General features: G+C 40.5%; 1 protein-coding gene across 1 annotated transcript in view; it reads left to right on the top strand.

Moving 5' to 3' along the window:
- DOCK3 (dedicator of cytokinesis 3) overlaps nucleotides 1–20,374 on the top strand; it is a 512,545-nt gene that overhangs the window by 411,657 nt on the left and 80,514 nt on the right. Inside the window, 12 exon segments of the mRNA XM_020999119.2 lie at nucleotides 326–409; nucleotides 689–789; nucleotides 1,714–1,795; nucleotides 3,749–3,919; nucleotides 7,026–7,218; nucleotides 9,074–9,201; nucleotides 11,922–12,068; nucleotides 14,848–14,946; nucleotides 16,424–16,518; nucleotides 19,275–19,350; nucleotides 19,780–19,880; nucleotides 20,147–20,205. Of these exon segments, the coding sequence (XP_020854778.1) occupies nucleotides 326–409; nucleotides 689–789; nucleotides 1,714–1,795; nucleotides 3,749–3,919; nucleotides 7,026–7,218; nucleotides 9,074–9,201; nucleotides 11,922–12,068; nucleotides 14,848–14,946; nucleotides 16,424–16,518; nucleotides 19,275–19,350; nucleotides 19,780–19,880; nucleotides 20,147–20,205 (1,336 nt within the window).

The following is a 20,374-nucleotide window of genomic DNA, read 5'->3' as shown; positions in this document are numbered from 1 at the left end:
TGTGCATGTTTCCTGTATCTTTAGGTCTTTACCTTTTCTTAATAAACCATAAAGCATTTATAACCGATGAATTTACCATTCATTCAAAAAAGGAGAATCTTGATAAGACTCTTCAAGAAATTTTTATTTAATGTCTTCAAATACCCAAAGACCTCTCCCACTCAAGTTATCTCTCAGCATCTAGTAGGGTTTTTTTTCATACTGGTTCTGAGTTCCTGTGAAAATTTGCCCAGTAAAAGTACTGAGTTCTTCCTTTTCTTTGTAAGGAGTTAAGTGAACTAGGGTGTTTGAAACCAATCTCCTTTGTTTCTTGGTCCTCTTTCAGTTTCTGCAAGACATCTTGGACACACTATTTGTGATTTTGGATGATAATACTGAAAAATATGGTCTTTTGGTCTTTCAGTCCCTGGTAAGTACCCAGCCCAAGGTATATAAGACGATGTCGCCTCCAAGGTCTCTGTTCTGCTTTAGAGCACTGATGAGGAGGGTGGAGCTCAGGGTCTAAAGATAGAGGCCCATGGCCCTCAGAGAGACAGAGATGAAATCAAATATTTATAAGTACAAGTAGATAAAATATTAATGTTTCACTGTTCCTTAAATACATCAAGAATGTCCACTCCTATCACCTTCAAGGGGTTATGTTTAATTCTCTTAATGAGTCATGATGCTCTTCTGTAATCTCCTTCAGGTGTTCATCATTAATCTGCTCCGGGACAGCAAGTATTTCCATTTTCGACCTGTGATGGACACGTACATCCAGAAGCACTTTGCTGGAGCATTGGCATACAAGTAAGCCCCATTTGACCATCATCTGTCTACTTTTTTGCTTGACCTTTTGCCTTTTATGTAGAAGGGATCAAAATCCTAGTTTAGTGGTTATCAAAGGTCAGATGGTATTTAATATCAAAGCTTCGTGAAATAATTTATCTATCTTACCTTCTAAAATAAATGTTTCTTAAAGTATCTTGATTTCTTAAGGAAGAAGCATTTGAAATCTAGATCTAGTCTTGTTTCCCAGAACTAGAACCAGAAGAGGTCAGGAACATTATTGGGTAGTCACAGGTCAGACTGTTCTTTGCCATGAGGAAATGTTCCCAGAATGACCACCAGAATACTGTGAGGATGCCTGTTCACAAAAACAACATGTCCAAAATGGCCCTCCTTTAATATCCCATATGCCACTAACTTCCCACCCCAATATGAGAGGAACCGAGAAAAAGTCTCTCTCTGAGGAAGAGATACATCAGATTGTGAATCAAATTAATAACCAACTGCATCACAAATACATAGTTTAAATAATGCTGCCAGTCTTTATGAAGAGGTAAAATAGGAAACCATCCATGTGTTGTGATTTTAGGAGGGAAGAGAAAATTATCTTTCCCATGGCCAGTTGTGGACTTAAAATTATTTCTTAAGGTCAAGGAGGCTTTTATCTTCATCCCTGAAGTTGATTTATTGACATTTTAGTGATTTAAAACTTGATTACTAGTTCTGCACCAGAATATTTTCTTAATGGCAGATAATCCTTCCTATCACACGCTTATGCATCACTATCATAAATCTATCTTTTACCTCTAACCATTCACTGCATTTGGCAAAGGATAGCCTTTGGTACATCCCATAATTCTAAATCAAAGGCTGCCAGCCCCAACTTTTCAAACTTTGCCACTCCAACAATAAAGGAGGATTTTCATCCGTGTATCTCCTCCACAGAGAACTGATCCGTTGTTTAAAGTGGTACATGGACCGCTCAGCAGAACTCGTTCGACAGGACCATATTCAAGAGGCCATGAGGGTGGGTATCATCGGGTCTAACTGATTCTCCTAATGATATTCAGAAATTATCACATTTACCCTGTTATTTTAATCCTCTTTCCAGAAGGAAAGCAAAGAGTGTTATTTTATAAGAATGTGGGTCTTGTCCCACTCTTTCCCTTAGCAGACTTTATCTTTGAGATTCTTGTTTCTGTTCATTAAAACAGTGATTCTCACAAGTGATGTAACAATCAGTGGTAAAGTTAATGGTAGAGTAATGTAGTAAAGGGGGACCTTTTTGAGATCTATCATCTGGTATTATACTATGTGCTATGTATTAGGGAAATGAAAATTTTTCCTGATACATAAAAATGCACTTTTTCCAATCCATAAGTTGGACCATAGGCACATGATTTAGATTTTTTTCATAGCTTAATACTTTTTATTGCCTATTTTTGAAAATTGAATGCATTTGGAAAGTGGTTGACCTGATACTTGCCTGACTCACTTATCCTTATGGAATACATGCTATATATATAAGGCATACTCAGATTTTAGGTAGTTGTTTGATAGAGGGCTGAAATTTAAACTTGTAAAAAAAAATCTAAAGATTAAAAATTATCAAAACAATTTGAAAACAACCAGTTCATGTTATGCTAAAATTTTCAGGGGTTTTCAGATTTTTCTTTTTTACCACACTTCTTAAATGAATAACAAATGTTGATAATTCCTCAACCTTGTACTTCAAAGTACTTTTTTGCCCATCAGTATTAATTAACTACTGGTCTTATATTTCTTTTCTTTAAGGTCATAGTTCACTTACATAGAGATACCATGTTTATTTCATTCCTCTTTCCCAGGGTTAGAAAATAATAAGCTTTATTCGGCCTGTACAGGCCAATAGTTAAAAGACTGTTTGTGGCACATGTAGCAAAGAGCGAATTATACTATGACTCTAATTTAGTAATCTTCTGGTCCAAAAAGACTCGAAGGCGATTTTTTCCCCTGATAGAGTCCCCAGTGCCAGGAAAGCTCTGCATGAGCAGCGTAAGATTGAATTTTCTTTTGCTAGCCCATTGACAGATAGGCAGGCCATATATAGGAGCTTGAGAATAGAGTTTTCTTTTATATATTGTAATCAACTGTTCCATCCTCACTTTCTTGGATGAGTTTCTTCCTGATGTCTCTTTGACTTCATAGTCTGCCAAGAGTCTCAATTATCTTAGGAAAGCTGGCTTTTTTTTTTTGGATCAGCAAACCTGTTGTTCCATCTTTATCCCGTTTTGCAAAAGGCTCCTTTTGCTTGTGGACATAGCTAAACATTATGAGAGATCACAAACTCCATCTCAGCTCCAGAAACAAATTAGATGCCTTTATCTTTCCTGTTGTTTATGAACTATTTGTGGAAAAACAGCCGGACTGAGGAATGGAAGACCTGGGATGTGGGCTCAGCCTGCTGTGAAACATCCTTGAACAAGTCATTTCACTGCATTTTTTGTTCCCGTAAGTGTAAAATAGAAATACCTCTGCCAGGCCCTAGGCTACTCTCATGAAGAGATGATGCCTTTACTCCTTGAAATAAAAATAATATATAAATTCAAAGTAGGATTACCATCATTTTTATTGCTGCTGCTTATTCCCAAACCCATTAAAAGAAATTAGCAGAAACTTAATTTTTACATGGCCCAGATTTCTTCCTTTTTCTTCTATCCAGATATTTCCAATATTAGTCCATGGTTCCATAATACTAGTACCCAAGAAAATAGTTTTAAAGCCATTTGATGAGTTCACCTATAAGAAAGAGGCAATCAACTTTATCACCACTTTGAGAGTTGTCTTTTGGAAAATACATTATAAAAGAAAATGCACTTCTGCCCATCATAATTTTACATTGCACCAAATTTTAATTTTCTAACTCTGCTATTTTGCTACCTGGTTCCATTCCTGCATCTCTTTATAGCTCTCATTTTCACTCTCTTCTTGCTTCCCTAAGGCTTTGGAATACCTTTTTAAGTTCATTGTCCAGTCTCGGATACTTTACTCCAGAGCTACATGTGGAATGGAAGAGGAACAATTCCGATCCAGCATCCAAGAACTTTTCCAATCCATCCGATTTGTCCTGAGCTTGGATAGCCGAAGCTCTGAAACACTCCTTTTCACACAGGTTAGTAGTTGTAGTTCTAGATCCAGATCTGACTGATTCTTAGTCATAATGGATAGTTTCTTTGGTGTTCCCGCTGCTCAAATGGAAGTGCTTCTGCAGAGAATTCTGATTTATTGTGCAATGCAGTATGCATTAGTTCCCAGGTGAATAGATTTCTAGTGAAGAATGAAGGGAGAGACAGTATGACATTGTCACTAGAGAGCCAGCCTCAAAAACGAAGAAACCAGGGTTCAAGTCCCTCTTCTGACATGTACTGACTAGGTGACTCTGGGCAAGTCATTTAATCTCCCAGTGCCCACAGCATCTCCCTAACAAACAGAAGTTTCAGAACAATTGCCAATCTGCATTGAGAATTTACCTGTTGGAAGTTCCCAACATCAAAGAAATCACAAATTCGGTTTAAAAATGAATACAACTTTATTCTCCCTCTTTAGACTCTTGAGACTTAACTTGCAACTACTAGATGTCTTTAGAGTTTTTAGAAGTATCTTGGTCATGAAAATCTTTCTCAATATATTGGGTATTTGAATCCTCTTATTAATCACTGTGTGAGTTAATGGCCTTGCATCAGCACATTTCAGTTCTAGCAAAAGATAACTGGAAATCCTTAGCCAAAAGGCATGGTAGCCAGGCTTAGACAATGAATGTGGTACCTGTTGGTACCTGTTAGAGACATCTTCTCCCTGAATCCAGTCAGTCTTTTTTTTTTTTTTGCATTGCTATATCATTTCTGTTGGAGAAATAAGACTGCAGGGCTGGTTTGACAGTAGGAATGTACCATTGAAGCAAGTCTGCTAAAAAGAGTCCGGTTCGTTTCCATTCCTCCTAAAAAGAAATCAAATAGCTTTCCTCATCGCCTTGGTACAGACAACTCTGTATGTGGAAATCCTGTCATATTTAATATTTGAAATGTCTGCTTTGCTGCCCCATTACCCCTTTCCCCCAATTGCCACCTAGTGCCCTTGGCCTCGTAGGACAGGTGAACAGAGCTGGCAATTGTACCTCACAAAACAGTGGGGGCACCTCAAGGTCATCAGTTAATTCTGTAAGTCAGAGCTCCCCTACATACCTTTCAAGGTGGCTGAATTGAGTGACCCTTTCCCCTCCCCCAGCCCATCTGCTCCTGCTGCTCCAGCATTCCATACAGGTCCAAGGCAACTGCTCTTCCTCTTAGCCAGAGAATAAGCTTGGGGAGCATACAGGAAACTGGCAAAAGCAAATTTAATACCAAAAACTTCAGGAATGCCTTTATCCCACATCCCTGCTCTGTCAAGATAATAAGCAGAGATTCAGGCCAGCTCTGTCACTATGCTAATGCTTTGTTGGGGCTGAAACTGGCTTCTCTAGCTTCCTTTATGTCTCTGGTTTGCCTGTTAGATGATGTAAGCATGTGTGGCACAGGAGACTTCATCCATATAGATTTCTCTCTCTCATCCCTGTGAACAAGGCACAGCAGAGCTCACACTTTCAGAGACAAAAACTTGAGCATGATGGTCCCTTGGGAATACCAATGACTTCTTGTCCTTCTTTTTTCTTCCTATGTCTGAAAACTTTCAGTGGTATAATTTGAGCCTAGTTCTAACCATAATAAGAAGTTACCTTGTTATCACAAGACCTTGTGCCCAACAAAGGAAAATACTATTAGATTGAAAGGATAGGTAGCCAAGGCATATGGTGCTTAATGACCCTTGTGAACAAGGGATGTCTTGACATCCAACAGAAACCTCAGAGGGTTGACCTCTTAGGTCAAATTTATACATGCAAATAGTCTTCCAGCCAGCCCTGTCTTACCACAGAATAAATGTCACTCATTAGAAGCAAGGGCCTCTAAACAAGCCTCCTGGTGGTCCCATAAATCTCTCCTCTCCATCCTTCATAGATGGCGTTCCTCCACTTTCTAGTTGCTTTGGTAGTCTCAGGCCTCATAAGGTAAGAGATGCTCTGAATTTGGGGCTCAAATCTTAAGCCTGCCCTCCTGGACCTGAGATAGGATGAAAGGCCACCAAGCTACAGCCTGTCAGAAGGGACTAACCCTGAGCTTTTTACCATTTGGACAGATCTCTGGGATCATGGCCATGATCATCTCCAATAAAGGCAGTGTAGGGAATCTGTAAGTTGTCATGATGTCTGTCTAGGTCTTGAATGCAGTGAAAATTCTCTCCACTTTCTCCAACACTAAATTATCATCCATGGGTCATCAGAGTCACTGTGTCATGCCATAAAAAGGCTCCTTAGTACAGTGGAAGATTCGCTGGGCTGGGAATGAGGAAATCTGTTCCTTCCTCTGCATCCAGTCATTAAAAGTACTAAAATACTATGTTTTGCATCATGAAGTTGAACCCTGTGAGCCTTGACTTCTCTATTTGTAAAATGAAGATCTTGGCTAGATGGTTCTATCCAGCTCTGAAATTCCAATATTTGCCCTTAATACAATCCTCTTTAGAGAATTTCATGCCTGAAAAACTCCAACTTCTAGCCATTCTGGATTTACCCTCGAGAGAGGTGGTAATTCCTTGTGAAGGAGATAATTTGCGAAGTCTTCTATTTGCATAATTGAAAATAAGTTCATTCCTCCTACAGAAGTATGAAGCTTTCAAGTTCACCATAGTAAGCTTGGGGCTAACGGACTCCTGAGCTGTTACACACAGACCTGCTTCAAGCCTCCATACTGACACCGGCCACTTCCTTTGGAAGGCTTATGCATCTCTAAATCTGTTCAGTAGCCAGAGAGCTTGCCTTCCAAACACAGGGAGTCTTTTCTTATGTGCTTGCTGAATAAAAACAGTTACAAAAGCCCTAGAACTTTTTCCTAATCTTCACTGGCAAAGAAATCACTCAGTGAACTGCTTGAAGGTAAGGTCTTGCGCTCCTCCAGGGACCAGCTCCTGCCATTCCTACTTTATATTGAGAGTGACGCCATCTAACTGGCAGCAGAGCCCAGTAGTGGGTCATGTGTCGCATAAGCTGCATTCCTTCCAAACCAGTGGGGAAGATAAGGCAAGCGTTGTCAGTTCAATCCTTGCTGCCATAGACTGTCATCCCTGCAAACAGACTGGCAGGACATCCAACCAGGGCTAATAATAGCAGCTTTGTTTTCCTTTTGCAGGCTGCTCTACTCAACTCTTTCCCTGCTATCTTTGATGAGCTGCTGCAGATGTTTACCGTGCAGGAGGTCGCAGAGTTTGTGAGAGGGACTCTGGGGAGCATGCCCAGTACGGTGCACATCGGACAGTCTATGGACGTAGTGAAACTTCAGTCTATCGCCCGCACAGTAGACAGCCGCCTGTTTTCCTTCTCTGGTAAAATATACATATATATACACACACACAACATGAATAACTTTTAGCATGTTTCAAATAATTGTTATCAGAGTGATTTTTTTGTTGGTTAGGCAATGGGATTCAGTGACTTGCTCAGGGTCACACAGCTAGTAAGTGTTATGTGTCTGAGGCCAGATTTGAACTCAGGTCCTCCTGAATCCAGGGCCAGTACTCTATCCACTGCACCACCTAGCTGCCCCGATATTTTTTCTTATCATAACAATAAAACTGGTGTGTGCCCAGACCCCATCAGTCTCCTTGGGTGATGCAATTTTCCCAAGGCTGCATCAGCCAAAGGGTCTGACGGAATCTGTGCATGTGTCAGACCCCACCCCATTTCTTCCCAGTTATATTAGAAATACAATATTCTATGCTTGTCTTTCTATCTACAGCTAGCTCTCCTTGGAAGTTTGAGGTTGGTACTATTTTCATAGAGATAGCACTGTTATTTATGAAGCATTTCTGTCTCATTTTGTCCCTTATTTCATCCTCGCATCAATGTTCTGAACTAGGTACGGAACATATTGTTGTCAACATTTTATAGAAGGAAAAAATAAGGTCTACAGATGTCACCAGTGAGTTAGGGACAGAGATGATCTAGACAGCAGGGGTTTTAATAACTAACCCCTTTTATGTCGTGGAACCCTTTGGCAATCTGATGAACCTTATCATTCCCTTCTCAGAACAATGATTTGTTGTTTACATTCACAATTGAAGGAAATTATAAATTTTAGTTATAAGTTAATAAAGATGCAATTTTTCTTATCTAAATTCCCAGACCCACTGAAATCTGTTCTTGAACCCCTTAGGGGTCCATGGACTCTAGGTTAAAGACCTCTGATCTAGAGAAAGCAAGTTTCCTGAACCTAACCACAGGCTCTGATGCTGTCATACCCTGAATAAATGAGACTTGAGGTGATATTGGGAAAAAGGAAAAAGAAGAAAGTTGTCTAAATTCATGAAAGAGAACAAAATTTGGCAATTAGATTGTTCTGATTATCAAAGGCTTATCAAAATACAAAGGATGTACCCTCATTTTAATTGCTATTGAAACAGAGCTTTCATGTAACAGATTGAGGTGAAACTCTTGTGTGCTTAGCAGCTGTAATAGAGAAGGGGCATAAGTGGATATGTATGCATGGCCACTTGGCACTGGATTGATATGAACAAATGGTAATTCATACCCGCTAATAAATGGTAATTCACATCAAATCTTCATGTCCAGTCAATGTAGTGAAGGCCAGATGTGCTATTTAAATAGACTTTTCACTATGAGATGTGCTATTAATTTAAGGGTTAGTCATTGAAATAATTTCATTCAGAAGCTCTCCCCTGACTTACCCTGTACCACATGTCACTCATTACAGGCAACATTTGAAATGAGACTAGAAGGGAAGTGGAGTGGTTTGGCTATCATTTCTGTTGGAAAAACAAAGGTTGGTTCACCAGAAGGAATGTGAAGCTCAAAAGTATTTGCTTGGGGGGCAGTTAGGTGGTGCAGTGGATAGAGTACCAGCCCTGACGTTAGGAGGACCTGAGTTCAAATCCAGCCTCAGACCAAACACTTGACACTTACTAGCTGTGTGACCCCAGGCAAGTCACTTAACCCCAATTGCCTAAAAAAAAAAAAGTATCTGCTTGGCTTTCAGACTCTTCTAGAAAAAAAGTAAATGACCTTACTCATTACCCATCCTAGCTCTGTTTGGAAGCTGTAGAAACAAGTCACTCGTTCTGACAAGCGGTTAGGTTTTCTTGGTTGGACAAGCAAGGCTAATACAAATGGCTGGTTCCCTTCCAAAGGTCACCTTAGGGCTCTCTGCCTCTTTTCTTGCAGAATCCAGACGCATCCTTCTCCCTGTGGTCCTTCATCATATCCACTTACACCTAAGGCAACAAAAGGAGCTACTGATCTGCTCAGGGATCCTCAGCAGCATTTTCTCCATCATCAAGACCAGTTCATTGGTAATGGGCTCCCTTTTCCACTGGCCTAGCTCTAGTCTGTTTTTACCACGATCAGGCATAGACCAAGAAGCTGCTCTGTGCGTTATTCATTCAGGGGAGCTTCTCTTAGCAATAAGAGGATGCTCGAGTAAATGAGCTCTGTGCTTATGTGTGTATATATACATGCACACACCTTCTGGCATTTTCAATACAGTGTGCTCTCTCCATTTAAAAAAAAAAAAAACTCCACTTCTACAAATCTCTATTAGGTTGGCACTTGCTAAATTCCTTGTTCCTCTGCCAGTTCTGCAGTAATTATCTGTAGAACCTGAAAGTGAAGTCTCATGTTGAGATTCCTTATATATTTCCTGAAAGACATTAATTATGGATTTCTAGTAAGTTCCTAGGGATTCCCCTAAAGATGGCTTCAGTGAAGTTGGACCAAGTTGCTGAAGTCTTTCCTGCAAGAAAGTCTTCCTTTGGTTCTTTAAGAGAGCCCGGAGGTCAGAGAGAAGCAAAGACATATTGATTTAATAACCATTGAATACCTACCATGTACAGGGCAAACTGAGAATTAAAAAGACTCAAACTTGGCTCACTGGGGATGTAAGGAAATAGAAAGATGAACTATACAACTAACTATTCTTTAAGAATGATGCCTTCAATATAACATTTGTTCCTTTCTTTTCTACCTTTTCCTGTCTCTCCCTTCTTTCTTTTTTTTCCTTCCTTCCTTCCTCCTTTCTTTCAAAACCTAAAGCAGGAGATCATGTACAATATTACCACAGTTATAGGTAATTATATTATTTTATTAAACCAAGGGACGCTTGATGGAAGGATCACACTTTAAATGAAAAGTCCTCTGAATGGAAAGTGTGATACATTGTACTATGCCCATGGGAGGGCCCTGGAGAAGATGTTGAGGCAGAAGTGGAATGAGGAAACGAAAAGGATTCAAAGGAGGTGGATGGGATTTGAACAACTGGAAGCAAAAAAAGGCAAAGGGGATTCAGAGAGGTGCGATATGATGGGAGAGATTCAGACTCAGTCTAAGTAGCATGAATGTTACCTGGAAGGTAATAAGAGAAATTCTAAGGCAGGAGCTAGCAAACTCTTTAATGGTAAACAGGAGGAGGTAGAGGAGGAGGAAGAGAAGGAGGAGAACAGAAAAAATGAAGAAAGGAAAGAGAAAAAAATAATTCATGTGCCATAGGTCACTTAAGATTGCTGTAGGAGGTTTTTAGAATGAGGGTGATCAAATTGATAACCAAGAATTCATTCAGTAGTTATTAAGTGCATGTGCAGAGCACAGTGCTGGATAGTTAAGACATGATTTTTGCCTTTATGAAGTGTATAGTCTAGTGAGATGGTATTTAGGCCCATAGTAGCAGAAAAAATTCTAAGGGACAAGGAGATCTAGCTGAGAAGTAACAAGATTCTGTGTGTAAAATTTTTTAAATATTAACAGTGGGATTGAAGATTAAATGTGAGAGAATTAGAAAAGGACCAAAGATGATTCCAATACTCAATGTATAGTAAAATGGGAAAATGATTTGTAGGTGCTTGAGAAGGAAGGGTATTCCATCTTTCCCAAGGCTAATTTGAAGTGATAATAAGCATATAGGGATAGAATTTGTAGAATTAAGAACATAGATATGGATAATGGGACATAAGGAAGGGAGATAGAAAAGTAGAGATGTGACCAATTCATGGCAATTAGTCAAGCAGGTAAACATGTATTAAACACCTACTATGTGCTGTACACTGGTAGACGCTGGTATTACAGAGCCAAAAGGGAAATTCTATATACATTCAGGTAGCTTACATTCTACTGGGGAAAACAACATATACACATGTAGATAAAAAGTAGATACAGACTGATTCGAGTAGGGGACAGAATATGAGCAGGCAGGGGAATCAGGCCAGGTTTCATGTAGAACATGGTATTTGCTCTGACTCTTGAAGGAAACTAGAGATTCTAAGATGTGGAATTGAGGAGGGAATGCATTCTAGGTATGTTCTGAGGGCTAGGACAAAGCACAGAGGTAGGTGATTGAGTGCCGTGTATGAAAAACAGTAAAAAGACCAGTTTGATTGGAACTTAGAGTATGTGGAAGAAAGTAACTTGAAATAAGCTTGAAGGGTAGATTAGGGTTGTGAGGGACTTCAATTACCAAACTGAGGTTTGTAAGTGAAGGCAAAGAGTTGGAAATGGTTGGGATCTCCCAAGGAGAAAACTGAGAGGGAAAAGGACCCAAAAGGGACCCAAATGTTTCAGTACTTGTTAGTGATAAATTTGCCACCGTTCTATGCTTAAATAATCGTTGTTTTGCTGGGTAGAGGATGATCCGATCATTTGAATTTTGCTTTATTTGTTGTTAAAAATCCTTCATAGCTTTTCTTCCAGGGAAACCAATGTAAATATTAAAATCAGACTTATACTTTCCCACTATGGTAACTAAACCTCTGTCTATAATTCAGCCTTGTTTGATGAGTGAAGACAAGGCTGCACTGAGATTGTCTTCAGTATGGATGCTCTGCTAAACATCTAAGGGGGTTCTCCCCTTATCTCTTAGTCTTTCCAGGTGTATTGGCCATTAACTCTAACACAGCTGCAGTGCAGGTATGGAAAATCCTAGCATGAAGACAGTGCCTAACATAACTACCTTCGTAAGTGCTGCCGACTGGGCTTTCTCCGTCTGCTCAATGCTAACAGTTTGCTTTCTTGCTGCTTGCTCCAGGAAGCAGATGTAGTGGAGGAGGTTGAAATGATGGTGGAGAGCCTCTTGGATGTGCTCTTACAGACTCTGCTTACTATCATGAGTAAATCACAGTCTCAGGAGGCGGTAAGAGGGCAGCGGTGCCCGCAGTGCACAGCCGAAATCACTGTTAGTAACTAACAATCAGGTTCTATTGCCTGCTTTTCTAACCTTTAATTCCTTCACCCAACCCTTATCACCCACCTTCATCCCATGCCCATCTCTCCTGCATGATTGATCAGAGCATGACTCCTCTCCTTCTTGAGTCACATGGCATTTCTTTATTCTGAAAACCAATCACAATTCCAGATTCATGCCTCTCTAAAAGAGAAGCAAAAATGAATTGGTGGCAAGGAAAGTTCTCTTGATTTTCCTGATGCTTTCTGGCATTGGCCTCTGGGGTCAGTCATTTTCCAAGGTTTGGAGACAGTTAGGAAAGATTCCCATGTACCATGCTGAGAAGGATGAAAAAGAAAATCCCTTCCTAATCTGCTACTGGATGTCATCATAGAATACTAACTTAGTGTAAGTCTGTGTCAAAGTCTGTGTCATGCACAAGAGAAAATGATGCTCAATCATAATGTGCCTTTGTTGGGAAGTTTATAGTTTCTGTCTGCAGTGTCAGTCACTAAACTTCAAGCATCAGAGATTTAGGACAAAAAAATAATGAGATAGAAATATGCAATTGCCAGAAATTAGTAGCCATGCAGATATGATTTAGCACAGAAGCGGGAGATTAGTGTTTCAGAAGGAGCAGAGAAACAGTTACTTAGCTTCCTGAATGGAGGGGGGACCTGGCACCAAGGAATTCTAGAATGGACATTTTCATCCTGATGCTGTGAGCAGGAAAGGCCAGCACTGCTGGCAACCTCTTTTTCAAAAAAAAAAAAGTCTTCCATTTGGCAGATGGGGATTAAAATTAATCTCTTGAATTAAATCCTCTGTGGGAAAAGGCTAAACTGTAAGCATTCCAGGGAAAGAGGAGAGAGTTTGGGGAGTAGGAAGAGGCAGAGAAAGAAACAACATCAGCCTTATGCAGCAAGACACTGTGCCTGTAGCTGGTGTGCTGCTGTAAAAGGGTCACTCGATGTCCTGAGGGACCCCTATTTGGGAGCTCTCTTGCTTTAGAGGAATCCTATAAGTAAACATATGCACAGAGAGAGAAAGTGAGGAGCATGGACTGTGGATATTATTTATGAAAACTGAAGTTCTTAATCTAGGTGATTCTGTTATAGAATTTCATCCATCAGAGGGGAGGGGAGGGAAGAGAAGGGGAAGGGAATAAGCATTTATAGAGTGCCTACTATGTGGCAGGTACTAAAATGCTGAGCATTTTACAAATATGATCTCATGAGTCTAGACCTGTGATTTCATTGGTGGAGGAAACTACCTCTACTAGTATAAAGGTGTCCTGCAAGTTGCAGTATTAGCGAGTTTCCTGGGACTCTAAGAGATTAAATGATTGTTTCTGTGGTTCAGTGGTTTAAGTCATGTCCAACTCTCTGTGACCCCATTTGGGGTTTTCTTGGCAAAGATACTGGAGTGGTTTGCCATGTCCCTCTCCAACTCATTTTACAGATGAGGAAACTGAGGCAAACAGGATTAAGTGGCTTGCCCAGGGTGACACAGCTAGTAAATATCTGAGGCCAGATTTGAACTCAGGAAGATGAATCTTCCTGACGCCAGACCAGGTACTCTATCCACTAAGCCACCTAGCTACCTTATCCAAGTATGTGTAAGAGTCAGGACTTGACCCCAGGCCCTTTTGGCTCTGAAGCCAACTCTTTTTCCACTGTTTCTTTCAACTTTAAACATGCACATCACATATATAATAATTTTAATTCTTCTCAAAGATAATTGGATCTGAATATTGAATTGAGGTCGGATTCCTAGGGTCTTAAGAATGCCAAAAAACTATGCACAGTGAAGTCTTTTCACACAAGTCTTCCAGGACAGATATCTTTCTGGCTACTTTACTCATTTGCTGCCCTACCCCAGGGTTGCCATTATTTTGGCATTTGGGTGCTGCTTTGAGCTTTATTTGACTTGAAGGAGTTTTAAGGTCTCTAATTTTTATCCCTAAATCCTGCTGCCTTCCACTCCACAGTGCTTCCTTATTTATCCCCAATATTTGGGCCCTTAGGGTTCCTGCTTTCTAAATGTTCTGTGTGGTTCCTTTTTCTAATTGCTGCCTAGCCCTTTAATCCTTGCACTCCCAGTCTCAGAAAACCCATGGAGCCACAGAGGCCCTCTAAGATCTGAGTCCTCTGTGGGAAATTTTGCTTCACAGAGGCAGAAGAATTCTTGCCATAAGGAAAGTTAAAGCCCGTACGTGTAAACTGTTAACTGAAAAACATAGTATATCAACTAACTGTAAAGAAGCTTGTTGTTTTTAAATGATCTCATGATGTGATGACACTGTCCAGCGTTGTTTACATTGTGGTAAATGCCCTGTTTTGAGCAGACCTCGCCTTCTCTGCCAGAATGTGAAGCTCACTTAAAGCTTGATTTTGTTGTTCAGTTGTTTCAGTCGTGTCTGACTCTTTGTGACCCAATTTGGGGTTTTCTTGGCAAAGATACTGGAGTAGTTTGCCACTTCCTCCTCCAGCTCATTTTACAGATGAGGAAATTGAGGCAAACAGGGTTAAGTGACTTGCCCAGGGTCACACAGCTAGTAAGTGTCTGGGGTCTGATTTGAACTCAGGAAAATGAGTCTTCCTGACTTCAGGCCCAGCACTCTGTCTGCTCTACCATCTAGCTACCACTAAAGCTTAATCGTTTTCACCATCTTTCCATGGACATTGGGGCCATTTCAAACCTACTCCTTTTCCCTTGACCCAGGTGGGCTTTGGGGAAATAATCCTTGTGATTGTCTGCACTAAGTGTGTATGTTCCTATTGGTTGACAGGGGGAGTATGTGTCCTGCCTCCTGTCTCTGCTCCGTCAGATGTCAGATACACATTTCCAACATTTACTGGACAACTTTCAGAGCAAGGATGAGCTAAAGGTAGGAGGAGGCAGGATACTACCGTGACAGTGGGCTAGGTTGTCAGACATTGTAGGCTACTAAGGGCAATGTAACAGAAGATTGGCTTCAGTTTCCTGCTTTTAGGGAGGAGATTAGTATTTCAAAGCAATAAAGGAAATGGGATTGTTGAAGAGACACAGATATCCAGCCTTTCTCTGGAACTGGTATTACAGCCTCCTTCAAACTGCAGGTTGTCAAGTTCTCCCCAGTGGTAACTGACTGATTTAATAGAATAATTTCCTTTCATTAATACACAATTCCAAGAAGATGTCAGGAGCAGGAAAGTGGCAATTGACACATTAACCTGTTACCCTTTAAATGGCTGCAGCAAACACTAGAGCAGGAAGCACAAAGAAGCTGGCCCACAGAACCAAGCGAGGGTATTCCAGAATAGTTCCCCAAACACAACATGGTGGCATGTTTGCCATTATCCAGCTGTAGAGTCACCAAGATTCATTAGCCTTCTCATACTGCTAGTTACTCATGCTTTACCACATTCCTTACCTGTCTATCACACGAGGAGCTGCTTTATGCAGAGTCCCTGATACATAGGCTACAGTTGCTACAGTTGCATTCCCTGGACTTGACTTGGAGTTTGAAGAGTATGTGTCTCTGGCAATGCTCACTGCAAGGACACTCATTTTGTTTTTGTTGATTTTCAGTCATGTCTGACTCTTCATGACCCCATTCATTATCTTGGCAAAGATAATGGATCGGTTTGCCATTTCCTTCTCCTGCTCATTTTACATATGAGGAGACAGAGACAAGCAGGGTTAACTTGTCTAGGGTCACACAGCTAGTAAATGTCTAAGGCCGGATTTGAAGTCATGAAGAGAAGTTTTCCTGATTCTAAACTCAGCACTTTATGCACTGTGCCACCTACCTGCCCCAGGAACACTCATATAGGCTGTATTTCCCTAAACTAACATGAGGGAGCCAATCTCCTAGATCGCACTTCCAATGTCAAGAAAAGAAATAGAAATCTGTTGATAAGTTCCTAACCTAAAAAAGAGTTTTATGGCTTTGTTTCTGCTGAAGCATTCTAAGGCTTAGGTAACATGGGGAAAAAAATGAGAAGCAATGCAGCATAATGTACAACCCAGGGACAGCTTGCTAGTAGATGGACAAACGAGACAGACTCATTCCACTTGTATTGCTGCCAGACCCTTTCTTCCTCCCATCAGTAGACCTTTGGCCATTAAGCTAAGCATGCACAGTACTGCTCACGAGCTGACCAACACAATAATCGTACCTCCTTAAGAGTCTTTGGCCGTGCTTAGATACATTGGAAGCCCCCAAGCCACCTACCCCCAAAGTTGGGAGACATCCAAAATCCCAGAAGGACAAAATGACTCTAGGTGGGTAGGGCCCATCATTGATTCTATAAGGGTCCAAGAAAACAGATGAGATGTGTTGATACTGATGACCCTTGTGTTGTGCCCTTCTTCTATACCAGGAGTTCCTGCTCAAGATCTTCTGTGTATTTCGGAACCTGATGAAGATGAGCGTCTTTCCTCGTGACTGGATGGTGATGAGGCTGCTCACAAGCAAGTGAGTGTCAATGGGCCATTCACCCTGATCATGCTTATTGATGGATGAAGGATTAGATGAGGAATGAATGAGTTCCTAGCATCACAGGCAAAAATTTCTGTCCCACTACCAAACCCTGCTAAAAGAAACAGTCGCCCACAGAAAAACATGAGTGAACTAGGAAAGCCAAAAGGGGTGGGGGAGGGAAGAAAACAGCTTTGTAAACTGAAGCTAAGCCCAAAAAAAGTAGCACTGTTGTCTCTTATTATTGAGAGGGCATGAAAGACAGTAATCTCCTGGCAGCTTTTTCTTTACTAGACTTTGATTTAATTTAATAAATATTTAAATGTTCAGTTAGGTGGCACAATAAACAGAGCACCAAGCCTGAAATCGGGAAGACTCATCTTCCTAAGTTCAAATCTGGCCTCAAGCACTTACTAGTTGTATGATCCTGTGTAACTCTGTTTGCCTTAGTTTCCTCATCTATAAAATGAGCTGGAGAAGGAAACGGCAAACCACTCCGGTATCTTTGCCAAGAAAACCCTAAATGAGGTCATGGAGTTGGATATGACTAAAAAATGACTGGACCACAACAAATATTCAGTTCCAACATTTATTGAGCACTGATTATGTGCAGTATTTCCCTAGTTATCATTCAGTTATCAACCATATTATTATATATGGTCCTTTAAAATCAGAAAGTTCTCAGCCATCAAATTGCCTATTCCTTTCAGCTTTTAACATTGCCATTTCCATAGATGAGTCAAGGAAACAGGTGCCTGAAACTGGAGAGGAAGAATATGTCTTGAGATTGGCATTAAACGCTAATGTCAATTATCTTTAGAGAAATACCTATGGCACTAAAACTTACTATGATCAGTGGTATGAAGAAAAGATCATTGAACCAGGAGTTAAAAGACCTAGGTTCAGGTCAATTCAATTTGACGAAGCATTGATTGAATGTCAGCTATGTCCTGGGCCCTGTGCTAAGCTCTGGGGGATACAAACACAAAGTCCCTGCCCTCAAGACACTTCCATTCTAAGTTCCATGTACTGGAAATTCTGTATTTGGAGTCAAAGGACCTAGGTTCAGATGCCAATCGCTACTTGCTACCTATGTGACCTTGGACAAGTGTTAAACTCCCTCTGGGCCTCAGTTTCTTCTGCTATAAAATAAGAAAGTTGGATTAGATGATGTAAAGGTCCCTTTCACTTATAAATCCATGATCCTGGGGCAGCTAGGTGGCGCAGTGGATACAGCACCAGCCCTGAAGTCAGGAGGACCTGAGTTCAAATCTGGTCTCAGACCAAACACTTGACACTTACTAGCTGTGTGACCCTGGGCAAATCACTTAACCCCAATTGCCTAAAAGTAAAAAAATAAAATTTTAAATAAATAAATAAATCCATGATCCTGCTGTAAAGAATCCTAACTGTATAGATAACTATACACAAAATATAAACAAAATAAACAAAAAGGGATTTTTGAGTTCCAAGGCTGTTTATCAAATGGCGATGATAATTCTTGACCTGTCCTCCTTACGGCATGGTTGTGAAGTTCAAAAAAGAAACTAGAAAGTCCCTGGCAAACTGTCAGGCTACTTGCTATGATGTGTGTGCAACACATGTGACAATCTTGATCTGGGTATATCTGCTAAAGCCAGTATCCGAAATGGCTTTGCTTCATGTGACTTATGGGACCAATGTTGGACTCTAGTCCTGATATGGAAACAAAAATAAAAACCCACTTAAAAAAAGGAGAAAGAGCTGGTTGCCTGGAGCTATTAAAAGGCCTGTTTTGCTGCACTGCGTGACTTGGACACTTCTGGGGTAAAAGAAAGTGAACAGACAATCCCCACTTGCTGCTACAGTATATTACTATAAGTTATATCATGAAGCAAATTGTCAGGAAATGATAACATTTTCCCATTGAAACAAAGTTTATTTGGGGATGGTGATCCTGACTAAGGTCTGGGATCATACAATTAGTTCATATTTATGTAGCACTTTAAAGCTTGCAAAATAGTTTTCAGATATCCCATTTGATCAAATTGGTAGATACAATAAACAGTTTGCTCTAAAAGCAAAGTTATAGTAACTTTAAGCCTCTGCCACCCTTTAAAATTGTAAAATTGTATTGCAAATCCTTTAGAGTGAGAATCAACATGCCACATACTCAAGTGGTTCCGATGTTAGGATTGTAGAATCTCAGAGTATTAGATCTAAAATGCACAGCTAAACCAACTTAAACGATAGATGGCCAAACTCAGGTCCCAGGAGGAAAGTGACTTTCCTAAGGTCACACAGCTAGCCCATGGAAGAGCTAGAACTAATGTTGACAATTCCTGACATCTGATCTAGCACCCTTCCCACTGTTTCCCACTGACACCCTATAATGAGGCTGATTTTATATGCATCTTATGAATCCATCTCTTCACTTTATAGTCCTGCCTTAAACATACATGAATTATTTTTGAGAAGAGTTCCCTGACATTGCATTCCATTTGCAAATCATTACAAATTCCACCTTAAAAATGATGCCAAGATTACATTTCTTTCTCACCGTTTAAACAGATAGGATCATCCTTCCAATGTGTTAGAATGATTTTTTTTTCCTCCTTAGCTCTGTAGAAGGCTCAATTTTGGATCTAAAGGAAAAGGATGTGAATCACACAATGATGTGGACCCAGGCCCCATTCCTGAATGTTTCGTGGATTGAACCCTACCTCTTTGCTGTTATCTGGATTTAATGTAGTGCTTTGCATTTTTCCCTGCAGCATCATTGTCACTACTGTCCAGTACCTGTCTTCTGCACTGCACAAGAATTTCACAGACACAGACTTTGATTTTAAGGTATGTTCTACAGTAGTTCCTCTCTTGCCTCCTTTAAAACTACCAGAAAGCCTAAACTGAGGCTGGTTTCTCAGGTCCCTCTCTTCTTCACTATGTATCACTGGCACCCTGTGACAGAGCTGAGGTGGGACCACATGTTTGTTTGCCAGTGTCCCAAGCAAGGAGTGCGGCCAAGGATGCCCTCTGTTGATGTGCTATATGGCACTCACCGTGTGCGTAACTTCAGGAACTGATTCAATACTTCTGACTGCTTCCAACACCAAGTCCCCTTGATTGGCACTGACATTTAAAAAAAAATCTTCACCTGAAAAAATGCAAAACGAAAATCTGTGCTAGATGACTATATTTGAAGTGCTTTCTCTATAAGGCCAAGAGAAAAAATGCAGTCTGTGTTCAGATTGTCACGTTTCATCTGTTCATACTCTCTAGGTGTGGAATTCCTATTTTAGCCTGGCAGTCCTGTTCATAAATCAACCAAGCCTCCAGCTAGAAATTGTCACTCCAGCCAAGAGGAAGAAGATTCTAGACAAGTAAGACAGTTGTCTACTAATCCTTCATTCACCACCACAGCTCCAGATGTGGTTATATTTCCATGAAAGACCTCCTTCATGTGGTCAGGGAACTCACTCTCATCATGGAATCATCCCCAAGGAGCAAGTGTAAGAATTGCAAACCATAGATGTAACCTTCTGCAAAACTTGGACACAGGGCTTAAAGACTGATTTCATTGTGCTGAGTACATTGGCAGACTGTACTTTATTCCTGTAATAGATGGAATGTATATTATCTTTCCCAGATATGGTGACATGCGAGTGATGATGGCTTATGAACTATTCAGCATGTGGCAGAACTTAGGTAGGTCTCTACTATTTCCCTCTTCTTCATTTCTATGTCTTACACAGCCAAATTATATAGTAACAGAAATCATCACTCTCCCCATGTATATTAATGAAATAAAATAGCATTCATGCCATGCCTTTTATCTGTTTTTAGCCATAACACGCAGAGACTGTAGTAAGTCGGG

This window comes from Phascolarctos cinereus, unplaced genomic scaffold (genome assembly GCF_003287225.1).
Source record: "Phascolarctos cinereus isolate Bilbo 61053 unplaced genomic scaffold, phaCin_HiC Scaffold_4;HRSCAF=312, whole genome shotgun sequence".
NCBI classification, from domain to species: Eukaryota; Metazoa; Chordata; class Mammalia; order Diprotodontia; family Phascolarctidae; genus Phascolarctos; species Phascolarctos cinereus.
The sequence above is the reverse complement of the archived record's forward strand: the minus strand, read 5'-3'. Positions and strand labels throughout refer to the sequence as shown.